This window comes from Lagopus muta, chromosome 2 (genome assembly GCF_023343835.1).
Source record: "Lagopus muta isolate bLagMut1 chromosome 2, bLagMut1 primary, whole genome shotgun sequence".
Classification (NCBI taxonomy): domain Eukaryota; kingdom Metazoa; phylum Chordata; class Aves; order Galliformes; family Phasianidae; genus Lagopus; species Lagopus muta.
In genome coordinates, this window is record NC_064434.1 from 69,179,082 (window position 1) to 69,198,796 (window position 19,715).

Genomic DNA, 19,715 nt, shown 5'->3' on the forward strand with positions numbered 1-19,715 from the left:
AAACAAACAAGTATTATTTTTTAGTTATCATAATTATTTAAATTAAAAAGGTTTACTAGTTTTAAAACAATTGAGGTATATATATATTATTCTTCTTTATGTAACATTTCAGTTAGAAACAATTTTGACCACATTACATCAGCTATAATAATATATCCTGCATGTCTCCAATAAATAACCTAAAATGGGTGTTCAACAAAAATTGCTAATGTCAAACATAGATTAAGTTTCTTTGGAACTAGGAGTTTTTTTTTACCTTGGATATTCTGAATGCCAGTCTGATGCAAAATTCCAAAACTTACAGTTACCACATTGTCCATAGAATTCCTCTACAGCACAAACTGATGTTTTACTGCCACTTATATAAGGCAAAGAAATAAAGTGTGTCATAGATTGTCATACAGGTTATCAAAAACATCAAGCTACCATTCATCATTCATCCTCAGCATCTACAGCCCATTGACACAAGACAAATGGGTCATTCTGCAGAAACTTCAGCTTCTGAAATACTTCATAGTTTGGTATCTTTTTAAAATTCAATAGTGAACTGGGAAGAGATTTTTTTAAACAGTCTCTGAAATACTTCGAATGTTGCACCTCGATATCATAGACAATAAGATCAACATAAAAATGTTTTTTAGTATGGTCAGGAGCTATATTGGTAACTAAGCCAATGTACACTTTCATTTCAATTTGTATTTGATGGCAATTGTAATGAGTCACAGAATTAAACCAAAAATGACACATCATCAATGCTGAATTTCCAAAGCAAAACAGTGTTCAATTCAAGGCTGTGCAATGTCCAGCAGAGCCACCAACCAATCAGAGACTATTTGAAATGACAGTGGAGCAGCTTGGATGAGGTCGCATGGAAATCAGAAAGTGCTGCCAAGAGCTCTGCAAGATTTAATTATCCTCAACCTGTCTTCCTCAGCATGGTATCAGATCATATGGGGAATCTAGCTGTGTAAAAATATTTTTTCAGCTGTCTGACAGGAAAGGATTGCTGCCTAAGTTAGCTTCTCATCTAGAAATGTTCAAACACACATAAAAGCACAGGGACTTTAATTTGCTGTCACTTTCTGCAAATCCATGAAAGATCTATCTGCCTTTGCTCATCAGAAAAAAAAATAATATTTTGCCCAAAACACTAATTTTTTTTTAATGCCTTCAATTCTTAAACAGTACGAATAAAGAAATGTCTTCAATGATAACCCTATCTCAATGACTATGACAGCATTATAGCATCACAATTATAATTTCAAGTTGCTGAAGAATTTGTATTTTCAAGACATAAAAAAAAAGTCTGAATAACTTGTTTGATTTTTACTCAAAAATATCTGAACATCTTTTTCTGAACAGCTGAGTAGAAAAACATACTTTAATAATCTGTCCAAAAAGCAAAAATTTCAGAGATTAGTAAACAGCTGACATGGCAGAATGAAAAAATTCACAAAAACAACAGAATTATTCAACCCTAATACATGTTTATAATAACATGGGTTTTTTTTTCCTTCATTTTGTTTCATTTAACTTTTTTTTTTTATTGTAGGATTGGCATTTTATGAAAAGACACGAGGCTGCATTTAACGTTGGCTAAGATGTATTACACAGACTACTGGAAAGAAAATAAAAGCTACTTGTCTACTGATTTGTCATAGCAGAATTCCACAGTTTACTAATCTCCAACATGAATATATTATTAATAAACCACTGTGAATGGACAAATATACTGACACTGAGGAGTATATGGAAGGTGTTGAAGCCAATGGCAATATCATGACTGATATTTTTCATAAATAGAAGTGTACTGTGAACGGAAGCAGTATCATTCTTAAACAACCAGCATCAAAAAGAAACTCTGCTCTACTAACAAGGTAATCCAAGTGACTCACTCTTATAGTAAGTAAATATAACTCAAATCACAGTCTCCCTACAGCAGTTTGGCACACAAATTTCCTTCAACCTCAAGATCTGGAAAAATTCTGAGGCTTGGCAGGAGAGCAGCACAAGAGTACAACTGTATACAGTATTGTGAAGAAAAATTGTATTAGCTCTTAAAAAAAAAAAAAAAGGACTAAATTAATACAAAGATTTATCTTTTTTTAAAAGACATTGCAAAAAAGTGTAAACAAATATTCTAATCTTTCACTACCTCACCACAATCCAGTAACAGTAGCTGCTTCTGTAGTTACAAATTTAGAATTGTAATTTTTTTCACTTATATAACATAGAAAGCCAGCTAATAAAGTACACTTCAAAATGAGACTGTGAACTATATGACTGTCTTCTATGGAAGCATTACATGTAGAATCCTCTTTTTCTACATCTCTTTCCTTCTTCTCAGCGGAGCAGCTGTCCCAATGTCAGTCATGCCGAGTAGACTTTGAAAATACATCTTTAAACAGAGAGGACCACTCCCATTCTGGCCACAGCATTTTCCTGAAATAGTCCCTCCCAGGAAACTCTTGGACCACCCATGATACACCCTACTTAAAAGCTATTTGTCATTGATGGACCCTCCCTAACTGCCAACTTACTATGACCACCCACTGTGGGTTTGCATGAGGCATGCAACTCATTCAACAAAAACAGCTTCATGAGTCAAGCTAAAGGACTAAAAACTCAAACAATGAATAAATAATGTAAATGAATAAGCAATAGCTGAATACGTGCCTTGAGTAGGATACAATCACATCTTCAAGCTGGATTTGTAAGTTCTTTTAAGCCTAAATCACTTTCATGTTTTAAGACTCTACTATTAGTGCATACAGCCAATGTCTAGTAGACACTTAACACACTCTTGTGCGTGAAATCTTGGAAAAGTACAAAAGCCTCTGATATATTCACATGGGTTATATGTTCTTGGAATCTATTTAGATTTCCAGATTAATTCCAATTTTATTAACTCCAATATTAATAAAATGCCACAATTGTCTTGTGAACATCTGTCATTAATACTGTACAGCTTTCTCCCTACAATCCAAAATTCCATTTGCTATCAAATTCTGTCCTTACCATCTACTGTATAAATTCCAATCACTTTGATATTCTCTAAGTTTTAAGTGTTGCAGTCTTAATTTTGACTTTTAAGTCATTCCAATTTTTAAAGCATAAAATCTGTAAATTAGAGACACAGTAGAAATTAAAATGAAAGAAGAATTCAACGAGGATACGGTTTGAATAGTGTCCACTAATGATCTGTAACAAAATTCTGATTAAGTTTATCTCCTAGGAAGCCCCTCAGTCTTTACCCTCTAATATTCTAGTAACCTAAAGTGATTTTCAGTACTACTTTTTACACTCTACATTTGGCACTATTTCTTTGGAATCAGTACACATTAAAACTACACATTAAAATTCTAGAAATAACTCAGTGAAACAGGAAATGCTTACAGAAGTGGGAGCTTAAAAACTACAACAGTTTTGTGCATCAGCTAAAAGCACTGTGACCAGCTGTCCAGCTGTAGTGGTGTCATTCAATTTGATTCCAGACCTGATGTCACGTAGTTTATTTACAAATGTGCTTAATGGAAAAAAGAAAATCTCTCTTGCCTCGTTGCAATTTTCCATTATGTAATTAAACAATTGGATTAAGAGTTGTTCTCTTTTACTCAATACTGGAGAGGCAGAGATCAACCTCTTTTCCAGGCTCTCTCATGGTCTGTTCAGTTTGCTTTTTTTTTTTTTGAAGCAAGAAGTCCATGCACTATATGAACTCTCTTTGCATGCAAACAAGTGCTAATATAGCTCATTTTGCTGAATTGCATTGGTCAGTCTTCATTAGCTATGTAATCATCAGAACTTTCATGAAAGATTAATAAAGATTTGCCTTTTAAAATAAACTATCCTAAAGCATTTCTGCCACTAACATGCACACACTAAAGTTCCTTAATGCAACATTCTCATTATTCTATATGACATAAAAATCAATGAGTTTTGTGAATTTAGTATTGTCATTTTTCTTTTTTTCTTCTCTTTTTTTTTTTTTTTTAAGGTTTAATTTTCCTCTGGATAGTACTCATCTTCTATGGCTGATGGATTTATAATGCTTATATATGTCGGGACAATATGGCCAGGGACTGAGAACATATTTTGCTTCTGCATTATTTGTCCCCATCTCTATTTACCAAGAGAATGAAAGTTCATTTTATCACTGGGTAATCCACCTTTTCCTCAGGAAAATATTTTGCAGATCATAGCAAATTCAAAAGCCAAACCATGGTTTTAAATGGCATACTGCAAACTCAAAGATTTTCAGCAGAAAAGGATATTCTGTTTAAAAGCAATAAAGGTGTATAACTCATGCTTCAAGAAAGTGGAATTATATTTGTTTTATACAGACCTCTGTATCACTTACAGGAGTGTTGGAATAATGCATCTAACTTTCCTGAAGGACCTTATTATTTGCAAGGTGCTTTAAAAATTCTGTTTCAATATCTAAAGTAATAGGAACAAGAGCTGCTCAAGTCATGAGATTGCAATGCTTGCATAACACTGGGTAAGACAGTGGGAAAACCAGCTAACCCTGCCAGACTAGCAACTTCCCAGTGGAGAGTGTATCATATTCTGCAGTGCAAACAAAACATTTTGAATTTGAGTCAATCATAGACAGAATTTGTTCCAAACTCCAAACATAAATTAAATTTGAAATTTGGGAAAAGAATGCACTTAGAAGCGAAAAACCACTCCACTCAGTAAGCAGCATAATACAACCGTTTAGATAAGTTTTTGATGGTAGAACTTCAAATGTTGTATGATACAGCAGAAGCCAGCATTCCAAATGCCAGCTGGAATCTATTCAAAACACTTAGATCATGTATAGTTTACAAGAAAAACAAAACAGTAATCTGTGCCCATAGCTTATATTCAAAATACAGTATTCTGCAAGTGAGAGAAGGAATTCTGGAAATCCTTAAAAATTTTACAAGGAAACACAGCTAAGGAACCCCTCATTTAATAGTTTTTTTACTGTTAAGATCAGTCCTAATGGATATTTTACTAAAACAGCACAATGGAAAAGGGATTTTTCCCAAACAACATTATTTTGCTGTTATTATTACTTGACAGTAATAAATGGAATGCATTTATAAGCATCTATTGTCTTCACTAACATTCCTCTAGGCATTCAGACTGCTTCTTAAGCAAAAATGAAAAATGCATGCTTTTATTTTGTATCAAATACAGCACTCATGTTTCATAGCACATCAGCCATAAAAATAAAATGGAGGAAATCCACCCAGACAGACTGAGAGGAGAAAATGTTATGCTCTGCAGATATAACAAATTTTGTCAGACACAGTGTGATATTTGGTTTACAAACAGAATCTGTTGGATGTTCTCAAGATTCATCTGCTGGTTCTATATCCGTTACTCTTATGAAATTCTAAATCAAATGGATATACATGTAAAATTAACATTTCTGCCATACTCTCCATAAAAAGTAATCTCACTTTATGACTTTTCTTAGAATTATATGGCTGCAATTTCTATTTTCATTTTTATTGTTATATATTTTCCTATATTTGACATTGTACATTTTAAAAAAAATTAGGAAATTAGCTCAAATATGGTAATTCAAATGAGATTATGCTTTTCACTGCTGCCGTCTTCTCACCCCCAATATTCCATTCACATTCAAATTGAGCAACTAACCTCTGATTATTCACAATTATTTATTTTTACAAAAGCTCCTGTATTACATTCATCATCATCATATTTCAACTCTAAAACTTTAGGTATAACAAACAGAATTTCATTCTGCATGGGTGTGTTTTACACTTCAGTCAGCTGTTCTATACCAGAGAAGATCAACTGGTGATTTTGGGATGGAAACAGGCAAAGTAGAAACTTTAATAGGCACCTGGAAAGCTTTAGGATAGACTGCACAAAATGCAGTAGGATAACTATTTTGTTTGGCAAGTAGGTAGTCAAGGAGAGTTCATGAAACGGTTAAGGAGAGAATGTAAACGCACAAGGCTTGCATGAATAATCTCCCATAGACAAGAGCTAGCCCTCCAAGTAGAGGGCCAGTCAGATGCCTTTGCACTGCCCTTTGCTGAAACCAAGATTTGGAGAGCTGATAATTTTAGTGAAATACAAGATCTGAGTTATCTTTACGCAAATAATCAGTTTGCTAATAAGCAAATAAGAGCAGTATAGAGTTTTACACAGACATTGCAGGGTGACTACAGAGACATAGCTCGTAAAGGCTAATGGGCTCAAGCTGTCTACATATGATCAGTATCTGCACTGCAACAAAAATATCCTTTGCCCATAATAAAAATATCCATTCTATACATAACTTTTCATTGCCTGAAGTATGCCATAACTTGCAGAGCCAGGCGGATGTAGTAATGTGGAAAACTTTTGGCTTTATGGCTCATTGTGAGGACACCTATAAGGCACCAGGGTGACACCAAATAATTAATGAAAGACTTGTTTTTTCAGCAAATGACTGAAGTTATTTATATGAAGTGCACTGAAACAGCAGAAATATTTTCTTGTTTTTTCTTTAGTATCTACCATAAGCATAATGAACTCACCATCCTCTGCGTATAGCTCTAGGATTTTTTCTAAGCAAAGAAACTTTTTTATACATATCTTTTGAATATAAATGTTAGTAGATTCTAAAGATAAATTGTGTAGATTATCTGGTTGTGGTGATGACAGCCTACTTTAAAATGATTAAATCTAGCGTTTTTTCTCCACAAATATTCCATGAAACATTCATTGAGTTATTTTGTGTCAGTTTGATAAACTGCAGACTGAAATCTTATCAAAAGGGAGTTTGAGTCATTCAAAGAGTACCATACATACCATACATTTACAACAAGCTAAAAAAAGATTTGAAAACTTCTGCTTCCAAAAAAAAAAAAAAAAAAAAAAGAAAAAAAGAAAATATAGCAATAATTAAAAATTTAACTCTGTGAAGAGACAATTTTCAAATCAATCTTTAAGACCACAGGAATCACTGGATTTTAGTTGCTTTTTATTTGGGCTTTTTTTTCTCCACACTTTGCCTGGAAAACTATAAAATCTGTTAGTGATAGTATTCCAATTGTCTGTGGTTGTTACTAGTAGGACAGCTAGCTCCAACAAAAAAATTGTAAAATAGAGTGGTTGAAATGGTAATATCTAGAGTTCCTAATTCCCTAAATTTCCCATTATTGTTGCTCCTGATGGCATTTCACCAGTAACATCTATAATAGGATGACAACTGAATTAACCTAAACACTAAAAAAATGGAAAAAAAAGGGAAAAGTCTGAGGTGTGAAACTAATGATATTACTGTACCAAAGCAGTAACATCCATTCTTATGTAGGATAGTTAGGTTAGTTTGATGATATCCATATTATTCACAGTTAAAATCCATATTTTCAGATTGAGGGGAAAAAAAATAGGAGAAAAAATTAATCATTGTAAAATAAGTAAGACAAAATTTGAAATTAAATGACCCTGTTTGTTACCAGCATCATCACATAAAATTATTGAACCTTTTATCCAACAGATGGTAAAGAAAGTTAACAGTGGAAGCCAGTGAAGAGTTAATATTTTTGGAAGAGTGGAGCAGAGCCTTATTAATACAAAGGATAGGAAGGAAGGAAGAGAAAGCAAAAAATAGACCATGGCATTTCCGTACAAAAAAGCTCAGTAACTACAATAATGATATCAACTATGTGCCTTGGATAAATGTATAGTACAGAAATTATTTGATGAGATCATAGCCACAAGTATAATGCTCCAGTTGCTTTCTTTGTGACATAACTGAAGATCTGACACAACCTTATTCAGATCACCAGTAAAATATTTATTTAATGTGTAACTGTAAAATAAAGGCAGAATTAGTGAGCTCAAATAGAGAGGTCTCTCTGTCTTTGGGCTGGAGAAAATATGTGAAGTCCTGCATCTTGTTTTGTCCATTTATGGAAATTCTACCTCTTATGTCATTTCAAATAATCAGAAAGATCACAGATTTTTACTGCATATGAATTATGGGGAAAACTATGCAGGGTCAGACTTGATCAGCTCAGTATCCTCCCTCTTATAGTGGCCCCAAGCGAATGCCCACGAGAGAAGAAAAAATGAACTTTTAAGAACAGCAAGACATAAGAATAAACTAAGTATACCATCCTTAACATTCTGCAGAACTGGAAAATTTCTGTAGAACTTCAGAGACAGGCATATTTGGCTTTAAATATAATTTAATGTGTTTTAATTTATCCTTAACAGATTTCTTACCCACAGATGTGTCCAATCTTCCCTCAAAACAACATAAACTTCCAGCATTTACTGCATCCCATGTCAAGATACAAGGCTTAACTACATGTTAAGGAAAATCAACTTCATTTGTTTTTAACCTATGATAGGTTATCATCATTTGATGTAGACTAATTCAGTATCAGAACATGAATAATCATTCATCACTCATCTTCTCTTGCTCTCACACCACTTCCAGTAATAACAGGTAGTGAATCAGACTTCTGTTTACCTTCTTTTGGAAACCAGAAATAAAGAAAGCCACTGGAAATAAATGGGCTAGAATTTCACGGTACTGCCATCATTCTCTGCTGATCCTTCTTCAGCATCTTTATCTGACCTAAGAAGTTGTTCACTTGTTTTCAGATGAAACACACCTACTGAGGTGATATTAAAAGACAACCTGGAAATGTATAACATCTTTCACCTAACCTTAATTCTCTTCAGTGCACAGTATAGGTTGCTACCTGATCAGGTAACTCTGACAAAAAAGACAATGGCAGAAATCAATGCGACTCTCTCCAGATGTTCATAGAAGAGCAGAAATGATGGATATAAACGCTGGGGCAAGCCCCAGACATGGGCTCGTAGTATGGTATTGTATGACAGTAGGAAAATGATCTATTTGTTTAAAGAAAAGTTCTTTCATAATTAAACAGCACCCCAGATGGAATACTGCTACAGTACTATAAAAAAAAAATGATGTCACAGGATGTCTCAGCTAGCAAGATATATCAGACAAAGTAGACACATTACAAAATTAGGAAAAACATAGATAAACCAATCTCCTTGGATTACAATACCATTATTTTAACAAATGACTTACTGTAGTTGTTAGACATCTCAAATACCATTCTTTAGAAACCCAGCAGCTAGGAAAAACAGTGATTCCATCTGTTGATTATTTCTAAGAAATAAAAGAAAGAGCTACGCGATCCCTTTATCAGGATCTACTCTTTCCTGCCTACATGTGCTGCAGGCCAGAAAGGAAGAAAACAAAACAGAAGCCTCCCATTTACCAAATCACTTCACAAGAAGGAGAGCTTGCTGGGAATAAGGACCTAGTAGTTCTGAGCCTTCTGTTCTTTATACAAAGAACAGGAAGTTTGTAAGAAAATAAGTGCAAAAGGCAACATTAAAGAATTTCTGCTTCCCTCCTTCCCCAGTTGTGCTGTACACAGTTGAGACAGCCAGAAGCTGGGCCAAAATGCTTGGTGTGGCTATATCATACTTCACTGGACAGCTGGAATCATTTTATGTTGCTATTTTAATTTGAGACAGAAGTTGTGTCTGTTTTTCTTTTCATATTTAATATGTTAGCTAAGATTTAGTGTTCCTTTCTACAAAAGCTCATTTGGAATGCAGATTATTCCATTCTTCATTTTCCTTGTATACATCTAATTACATTTTTAATGGCTGTATTCTACCATGCTATACATTCTCTATTCATTTAAATAATAATTGCCAATAGATTTGGCCATACGTTTCTTGAAAACTATGTAACAAAGGATAATCTTCTTGCAGTACAAATATTTGGATTTTAATCAAAGTCAAGGAAGACACTTTATACCTGTTCTACAAAGCCTCAAACAGTAGAAATGAAACCTCTCCCATAATGGTTCCTATTATCAGCAAGTGTTAGATTGCATTCTCTGAATGCTCTTTGTTAAGAAGAACATGTGATACAGACTAGCTTTATAAGATGGCAAGAAAAAGAAATACGATATTTGAAAGATAACTTTCTAGAGGGCTATGTAAGATAATTAAATCCTAATTCTTACTTCAGTATTTCTATAAGAAACATAGTTTGGTCTTTCCCTTTTTCTTTTTGCCAAAGCTTCCTCATTTCAGTTTCGCAGGACAGAGGAGAAGACTGTATTTGAAGCACAAGATTTCCACCTCACAAAAATTTTCTACATGCTCCTTTGTGGAGCATGACAAGCAGATAAGCTCATTTGCTTATCCCATTCAGTATTATGCTAATGCAAGTTCTCTAGTGTGTGAGAAGTGAAAGAGATGTTCATTTTATTTGGCAGCTCTGCTTCAAGTCCTTCGAAGGGTAGTTTTTTCTGAGGCACTGAACACAGTAATTTTCAGAACTGTTAAGATCAACTGCAAATTCTCATTACCTCTGAAGCCAAGCACAAGACATCTCACTTCTGGTATCTTTTTCAGAAAGGCATAACTAAAACTGCAGAAGCCGTTATTCTTATCCTTGCAGCTATTTTCTCTTACCTCTCTGCAGGGCTTTCACTCCCTCCCTCTAGGCTCTCTCTTCATCTCTCCAATATCATACGTAGGTCCTTTGCCTCCAGTTCTTATTGTTTGACTCCAACATTCCCCCTTTACCTTCATTTTATGATTATCTCCTAGAAGCTCTTTTCTCCAGATTATCCCTATGACTAAAGTCAGTGACTTTCCATCCTACTCCCAGCCAATCCTATCTCCTTCCAGTCCACAACTGACCTCAGCCCTCCCTGTCTAGATTCTTGGTAAACAGAACTCAAGACAGTTGAGTAACCAGTTGTTTGGTACCACCCCTAAGTGTCATTCAGACTATTAATGCCACTCAATAGAGTATCTACGTTTGTAAGAACTACAGTAAAGATTTTATAACAAATGCACTGTGAATTGAGAAGCTTACCAGTGCAAGCATATTTATCTCAAATCATGTGGTGTACAGCTGTGGTTTGCTGGCAACGTACTTAGAATGACTTGAGTATCTCATGATTAAACTGAAATGTATTGTCCTTGCTAGCTCACATAAGGCTTTATTTTCCTTTTTTTTTTTTTCCTTTTTTTTTTTAAATTCAACCATCCTTCTTCAGAGTTGTCATATGTGCTTACAAATCATTTCTTAGGTATAAACAAACTTTTCTGCTAAGTAACATTACACAAGATGGCACACAGCGTTACTACTGTTTATTAGAAACAGCAAAAGTAACATTATTCCTACTGTATGTAATAACATATTGTATGAACATGAAAACAGAAAGTCTGGTTATGAACAATCAGGGAATGGAATAAACTTAGTAGGACTACGTTCTGTGCCACTCTAATGGGTTCACTACACACTGAATCAACACTGCAGAAAGATTGTGGTATAACTAGAAGCTCTACTCAGTTTTTCTATCAAAGCAGTTTTTATAAAGGAAAAGCCCATGATCTGTTTGTGTAAACATTATAAAAAGGTGGGAATCAAACTAGGCACTGTAAGGAATCAGACCTACACTGAGAAGCCCCAGGGGTGATAAAGCTGAAGAACCTATATGAGATAACATTGGGCTTTTTTTTTTTTTTTTTTTTTTTTTTTTTTTAAATGCAGCTGTCTTCTTTGGTTGGACAACAATCACTTCTCCCCACACATCAACTGTAATACAGCTCTTGGCAGACAGTCCTCATACAAAGTATGCAATACTGCACAATACTGTTTAAAGGGAAAATAGACCACTGAAATTCCTTCCTCAGTATCTTAAAGCAGTATGTAGAAAGGACACGTCTGTAAAATAGTAAGTAAAGAGTTGTAAACTTGATAATAAAACACACAAGGCCCAGTGCATGTGTAGATCCAGTTCATCAAAAACGTGAAGTAAAATATACTAGCCTAAGCAACTGCCGTTGTGTTTAACATTTGCAGTGGAGCATGAGTACAAATTTCACAATCACAAGATAGGTTGCTTATAAACAAAATAGCATAAGATAACTGTGCACAGCACAGTGGATGCTTGAAGATCTCAAAAAGAAAAAAAAACAAAGAAATAATTAGGCTTGAGAATTTGTGTATTCAAGAATGATTAACAAATCTGCAGTATCCTTCTGGCCAAAATAAAAATAATCTCCTTTTTCTCCTTTATTAATAATTTCCAAGCATGACATTATTGCATTTAGAGAATATGATTTTATAAGTACATTAACTGTAACAGGCATAGCATATTCCTAGTTGGTTCAGCTCAGGCCAATCTGTAAACTTCCTAAAATTCTAGGACAGTGTCTCTTCTGAGAATAACAGTAGCCTACTTGCAAAAATGTATTTGTTTTGGAGTTAATTAAAATCCAAAAGAAAATAATTAACCTTCAGATTTTTACCAAGTGACCTTCTCCACAAATATCCTTACATCTTAAATCTCAGAATCCATCTTTCTCAAACTTCTAGAAATCATTTCTACTCTTTCTAGATGTGCATGGTTTTATTAATTCAAATAACACAACTGATCCTCTGTACATTATCTGCTTCAGGGTTGCCACATTTTAAGTCAAGTCTGCCCTGAAAAAACATGTTACGATCATTTTTCATTGCCTCATTTTTTGCCTTCTTACTCGTTGGGATTCGAACTCTCAGCTGCATTCCATTCTGACATGCTTGCAGCTTCCATTTAAGCACTCAAACAAGCTTGTTTTTCCGTCTTCTTATTCTACTTCTCTCATGACCGTGAAGATCAATCCAAAGGCCGTACCAAAGACAAAAGATTCTACCAAATAATTTTTCAAAAAATATTTCTAGAAAACTTTAAAAATGTTTTTAAAATCTGTGTAATCTAGTCTCTCAGCAGAATTCACAACTTTCATGAGAATTTCAGAAAGGAAAAAAGTACTAGAGCAATTTTTAAGAATTTGTTTGCATTTTTTAGCCTTTGAATTTGATCACTGGGAATGAAAGAACAGAAAAGCTGTCAACTGGCAATCTGTTCCTCTCAGACAGAAAATTAAAGCAAAAAAGAAAAGCCAGTAAATTTCATTAACATCCATTTTGACGTATTTGCGGACTATGAGAGGAAGTACTTAGACTGACTCGACCAAATACCAACATCAAAAGAACCACGTGAAAGCATTTTCCTGACTTCAGTTAAATCGTATTAGAGGTGAAGCTGGTCACAGGTTTTATATCCACATGAATTAATTTCTGACAAGACAGTTCTGAGTCCTAAGGCAGAATATCATACTGGAAAAAATCTGCCCTACGTAGGTATAACACAAGACAAGTTAGTAAAGCCAAAACTCAAGCAAACTTCAGTCAGAGAAAAAATTTTCCATATCACTTCAAAAGTAACCTCCATTGGGGAAAAAATTATGATTAAATGAACCATCAATGGTGAACTAAATATCACAAAAGGATGGCATTTTTATATAGAATGTTCTAAACTGAAATCTCCAGATGTGACCACCAGGAAAAGTATATTTTGTTAGTAGCTAGTAAAAGATGATAACTCATTTTTCCAGACACATCCAAAACCACCCGTAGGCAATTCTGACTAAACTGGTGGTTATAGCAAATAACTGTGTTACTGCCCAAGAGATCCACAAGCAAATCTCATTACTAGGAACATTACATGTCTCTCTCCAAACAGGTGGGCAGAAAGTTACTGTGAAATTTTCAATGGTTTCCAAGTAAACCTAGCTGTGAAAGAGTCTTTCAGATCTTTGCTATTAATTTAAACTTCTCCAGCTGCCCAATAATATATTAGTTTCTAACATAATCTTGTCACAATATACCTGTAACTAATATTATCTGAAATATAGCTGTACTCACTGAACACAAAATCAGACTTATACATTAACACAAAAAAATTGTTCTACAGACTAACGGTTTGAATTAATATCTTCCACACGTGTAAAATAAGCATTTGATAAAACAATCTGTGGTCTGTTCTATTCAGATTCCAATTCAACCACTTCTACTTTGCATTTGAACTTCTGTGGAAAAAAAAACATTAAAAAAATCGAAGATGATAATGTTTTCTAAATGACAATTTTAAAATGCTATGCCTTCAGTGATTTCTGGTGCATATCAGCTTCAAAGAAACATCACATAATTCAATTTGTAGGGACTTCAGAAAATAATACCATCCAACCTAATAAGAGGAAGGTGAATATGTAGACCCTTATAGTCTAGTCAGCTAGACAAAAGCCACCAAAAACCTGCAGACAGCAATAGTCTCCTCATTTGCTTTTATTCTGCTTTAACAACATTTCATAAAGAGATGATTGATAGCTTCTCTATTTGGCAGACTCCCCCTCTATTTTAACTTCAATTCACACAACTGTATTGTAGTTAATAGTTACAGTTATTATAGCTTAAAATCATTATCTCTCTTAATGCACATTCTTTAAAATAGATTTAAATGCAATTAATATGTATAATAAGCTTAACACTTTTCCCTATATAAATTCTGACCAATTAATGAAATCAGAAAGAGGCACTGATAGGCTAAAACTAAGAAATCAGCTTGAAAATAAAACTAGGATAAAGCCAATACTTTTATCTGATTCTTCTTTACCAGCTTTCATGGCAAACATTTTATAAGCCATTCCAGAGCATAGTATAATGAAAGGACACAGGATATCATTTAAATAAATGAATAAAAATAAAATAAAAAAATTTCCCCCTTATTTCTGGAAGAACATTCATGGAACTAAGAGTTGTAATAATGATTGGAACAAACTGCATCATGGACAGGTGCTGGGCAAGTAACCACTGAACTGGATTGCTGCCAATACACCTCACTCTTGGCTGGATCTCTCCACCAGAAAGCTCAGCCATAATGTTCAAATTTCACTAATCAGTCATTTCCCTTTTTTCACCCCTTACTCTTTCCCCTACCAGATCCCCTTTGAACGTAATGGGGCTCTGTGTAGGGATTATTCAGAACACAATCTAGTTCTTAACCATATTCATTCAAACATCAGATGAAAGAAAACTAAAGTCAATTTTAAATTCCTAACAAGTAGTAGGTATAAAAATCATCCAGTGTTGAAGACTCTGGTTGCCCAATACAAAGTCTTTCTTTCAACGCACAGGATTATTACTTTCTAATTCATTTGTGACTTGCTTTTTTCCCTACTCTACAGTCTAACTGATATTCTTAGCTTCCTTTCCTGCCTTGTCCTAGCACCTTCAAATGTAACTTTATGCTAGCCTGTATTGGAAAGCCTAGTTGTATTTATTTTTTTCTTGATTCTGTAACTCCCCCCAAAAAAACGTATTTAGAAAGCATTACAGACTGCCTTATAGAGAAGGATTCAGTTAACAGAAACTACTTTTTAGTTGTAATCTTTTAAAAGTGCGATTTCTGCACATTTCTTTCTTTTTGTAACAGCGTTCTTGATAACATCAGCTTCCAAATCTTTCCCCATTTGTACATGGGGGAAATATGTAATTTGTAATATGGTTCAAATCTACAGTTCTCACTTCTCAGGGAGGAATTCTTCAAGAAAAGGGTTTCAGGTCCTTGAACTTCTGATCTAGTTTCTTAGTTATGATATTAAACTGACTGTGTGATGTTTTGTAAAGTTCAGTATGAAAGGTTTTGTGTCACAAGGCACACTGTGTTAGATCAGCCTGGCTTAGATCCCCCCATAAGCCAGCATTTACTTTATCTTTTGCCGATTCTGCTCCTCTGATCAACAACTGATTTTAACTTGGTTATTTTAAAGTCTTGAGTCATTATACTGTAACTTAGCCTTTACTGTTTCTACTCTGACAAAAAAAATAATCCATTCCAACAGCAGGACATAAGATCAGGATACCGCAAGGCTACAGGAAGTCACTTCTATTCTTCAATTTAAAACATCTTTTATATTTCGCAGAGTACAAACTCTGAAAGTAGCCTTAATCTGGATGCAAATTTTCATAAACTCTACCCTTTTACTGACGGTATTGTAGTGCTGAATCCAAAGGGCAGAAATACATAGTGCTCATCACAGGATCATAATTATACATTTCCTCAGCTCAAATAACACGTACTCAAAGAGTAAGACTTCTAGAAAATTCTAAAGTCACAGAAATGCTAGCACATTCTTTTATATATGGAAGTATGAGAAATGTAAATAAAACAATACTCTTTGATGTAAAATAATTGTACTTATTCCTTAATTATTTTTGAATAGTAGCAACCCTTGTTGAGGAGGTAGTAAAGAACTACTGTGTATTCTAGGTTAACACATATATAGACATATCAATTCATATATCTGGTTATTGTTTAAAGTATTGTCTTTAAAGTAAGAAGAAATATTTTACCTATTGAAATGAGAGAATATTCATGTACATCAGCTTCTACGTTGTAAATAGACAAAAAGTAGATGTGCGTGCATATAAATAAAACCTTTGGTTATTTCTTAAGCTTTGTTCACATTTCACATAATTATGACATTAAGTGGATGACATCATACAATATCTTATTATGAGCTTATTCTCAAACTAGCTTCAGAAAAGGAAACATGATTATTTCTTTTTCAAATCTGAAGCAGTGGGAGATCAAAGAGGAAGAGGTAAACTGCTGAAAGTCTGTAAGAATCTAGGAGCAGAAATAATCTGACTACTCCAGTACAAAAAGTTTGGAAAAGTATGCTTAACCTTTGACATGAAAGGACCATAGGCTGTGTAAGTATGATTATCCCTCAGGAATGGTAAGATCTGAGGTTGTTTGTTTTTTTGTTTTTTTGTTTTTAAGGTGATTCTAGACACTAAAACCTTCTTTAAATTATACGTATAATACTTATTATACTTATTATATTATTATACTTATTATATACTTATATTATTATACTTATTAATACGTATAATACGTATTATACTTTTTGTAGTGACTTGAGTGAACATTTTACATGTTTTAATTACAAAGTAAAAAAAAAAAAAAAAGACTTACCTGTGGCAAAAAGGGACTAAAAGCCACATTAGTGACAGATTCTGTGTGTCCTCCCAGTTTATATGAAAAGGTACTCGAATGCATCTCAAATATGTAAGCCTAAAAAACAATGAAATAATTTTCACCTCAAAGAAGTAAAACACTATGGATACACCAAAATATAGTACAAGAGGACTAAAGATTCAGCCTAAGGTGAAGTTAGGAATGTTTCATAATAGCTAGATATATTTCTGTGTCTTCCACATCTTTAAAGAGATTTCTATAAATGAGGATAATTTTTCAAATGCCTAACTAAAGTTGATTAAAATGAAATATATATATGTATGCTTATATATATATTTACAGGGAATAGTGCAATTTTTTAATCTTGAATAAGCCCCAGAGTAACTCAGTTTGACCTTGCAGACAGCAAACTGCTACAAGATACACATCCTAAAAACTTTTGCATTCAATTAACAGTCTTTCCAATTTATGAAAGGATTCATGGACAAAGGCAGCTCTGGAAAAACACTTAATGTCTCACTCAGAAAACAAATCTCAACAGACAACTCCAAAGATTCTCTAATCCCAGTGAACACCAATGAAATCTGACAGTCCTCAGTGACAAACATTCTATTCAAGACCGTATTTTCTGAGAGGCTCACTGTAAATCTACTTAATTGCATGTTGTTTATATATTTCACAAAATCTGTATTCAGTCCAGGATACAGAATTAAAACTATCTAAAGGCTTCAGTCAGCTATCTAAAAGTGGACAGAAAAAGAAGTATACAAGTAAGTATATGTATTTTTAACTTCTGGATCCTTATCCTTTGTAGCATTCCGCATAGGTATTGCCACACTACTACAGAAAAGTAGTAGGATCTCAATTAACGTGTTGAAATCTTCGTGCCCTTCCTAAAAGGATAGAGCAAGGAAGCTTGTTAATTGGAAACTCTGCCTCAAACAGTAAGATTCTCCCCTCTCCTTTTTTATATATTTCAGGAAACTAGTCAGAAGAAGTACTGAATTGCTAATAATATGTAAGAAGCAGCTTTAGTTTTAAAACTTACAGCCACACCACAGCTACAATGACTTACACTGCTTGGAATATGATCAGTTCACATGGGATGAAAGAGGCAAGAGGAACCCAAACAAGATAAAATTGCTATAATGACACAAAATAAAGCATTATGCTGTGTCTATAGGCATGAAATTGTTTTCTTTGATGGAAAGTAAAAGACCACATGTTAGTAAATAGTCTGTACGCAGAACTGCTCAGGTTCTTGCCTGTGAAGTTTTCCATACAGAAACAATACAAGTGACTCTACTTTACTGATGTAAAAATACTAAGGAAAGAGTCTTAGTTATTTGCTTCATACCGCTAGCAGATTACAACATTGCCAAATCATTAGATTTAAAAAGAGAAACACTGTCCTTCTAATTATTATTAAATTCAATAGTTTAAAAAAAAAAATCTGCTTTAACAGAAATGGTATTCAGATATTCATAAAAAACTGAGTAACTCCAAAATAAATATTCTCCTTCTGTAGGTTGCCATCATGCTAATTCTGCTACATTTGTGATGCCATTCAAATTACTTTTCTGTTCTATAATGACTGGATTTTTCTCCCACTTCCTTCTCTACAGAAAAAAAAGACCAGTAAGTGATGTATAAACAAGACCATGACACGAGCAACAACAAAAAAAATGTTGAAAATATGAATTCAGTGATAGAGGAGAACATGTTCTTCAGTAAACGAAATGTAATAAAGACAGAAAGCAAAACAGTCTAGGAAGTGCTCAGTAATTCCCCAAATGCATATGTACATATAATCTGCTACAGACTTCAGCCAAAGTCAATTCCTTTTTTTTATATTAAGAACAATTTTTTTTTTTTTGTAATAAAATTACTGATTCAGTAGATACTGGTATTTTCTTTCCATTCCTGTCCAAGGGTCAGCCAAAAGTAAAAATAATTTACCTGTACCAATAGCTTCCAAATAGGTTTCCTGCAACCATAACCACATACTCACTTGTGTTTCCATTCACTTAAAGTTTGGAGAACATTTGGAGTAGTCAGTTTTGATTAACCGACAGTATAAGAGTGTATTTAGCACCTTATACAAGCCTATGCTTTCTTTAAATTTGTAGCAAGAGACAGGGAAGGAAGGTGAAGGCCCTTTCTCGAAAAGAATTTATATCCAAATGCAAAACCACTTTATTTTACTGCACTGGTAGAGAGGGTGATCTAAATAAAGTGACTCTGCCTTCAAAGTAACCTTATCCCCTTCTGTTCCAACTGCCCCCTTGTCTAATCCACAATCATGTGTATTTGAATCAAACTATTTACATGCTTACACTCCGTCAGGAAAAGGGAAGAGTGGGAAGCAAGTCAATAATAGTAACATTGAACACACAACAGAATAATTCTTTTTATCAGTTCTTGCATAGAGACTGAAAAGCAACAACAGTTGAAATACCCAACTTTTCTAGACACTGTGGTTTTAAATTGGAGTGCCTTCTTAACGTATTAATCATTTAAATAAATGAATAAATATGGAAATAAGGAAATAAAAAATAAAAGACTCTAGCATCTAACACATTTAATTTGACCTTACACAAATAGAGATTTCTTCTTCAGAAATTTTGAATGGAATGGCCAAATTTTTTCTAGGACTACTTAATGTAATATTTCAAATGAGCTCCAGCAGATGGAAGCATTAGAGTATCTGGTGGGAAGATAAATAAATAAATAGCTTACAGTTTCATGAAACACATCTGGATTTGTTAGTAAGACATTAGCCTCCCTTTGCCTCCATTAGTGTCATTACAT

The 19,715-nt window shown here is 33.8% G+C and overlaps 1 protein-coding gene across 6 annotated transcripts in view; it reads right to left on the reverse strand.

Annotated features, from left to right (window-relative positions):
* Positions 1 to 19,715, reverse strand: part of WDR27 (WD repeat domain 27) — an 88,535-nt gene that overhangs the window by 18,441 nt on the left and 50,379 nt on the right. For 2 of the 6 annotated variants that reach the window (XM_048936840.1, XM_048936842.1), the window contains exon 23: positions 16,902 to 17,000. In XM_048936840.1, coding sequence (XP_048792797.1) covers positions 16,902 to 17,000 — 99 coding nt within the window. The other 4 variants (XM_048936841.1, XM_048936844.1, XM_048936845.1 and 1 more) reach the window with 4 other exon arrangements.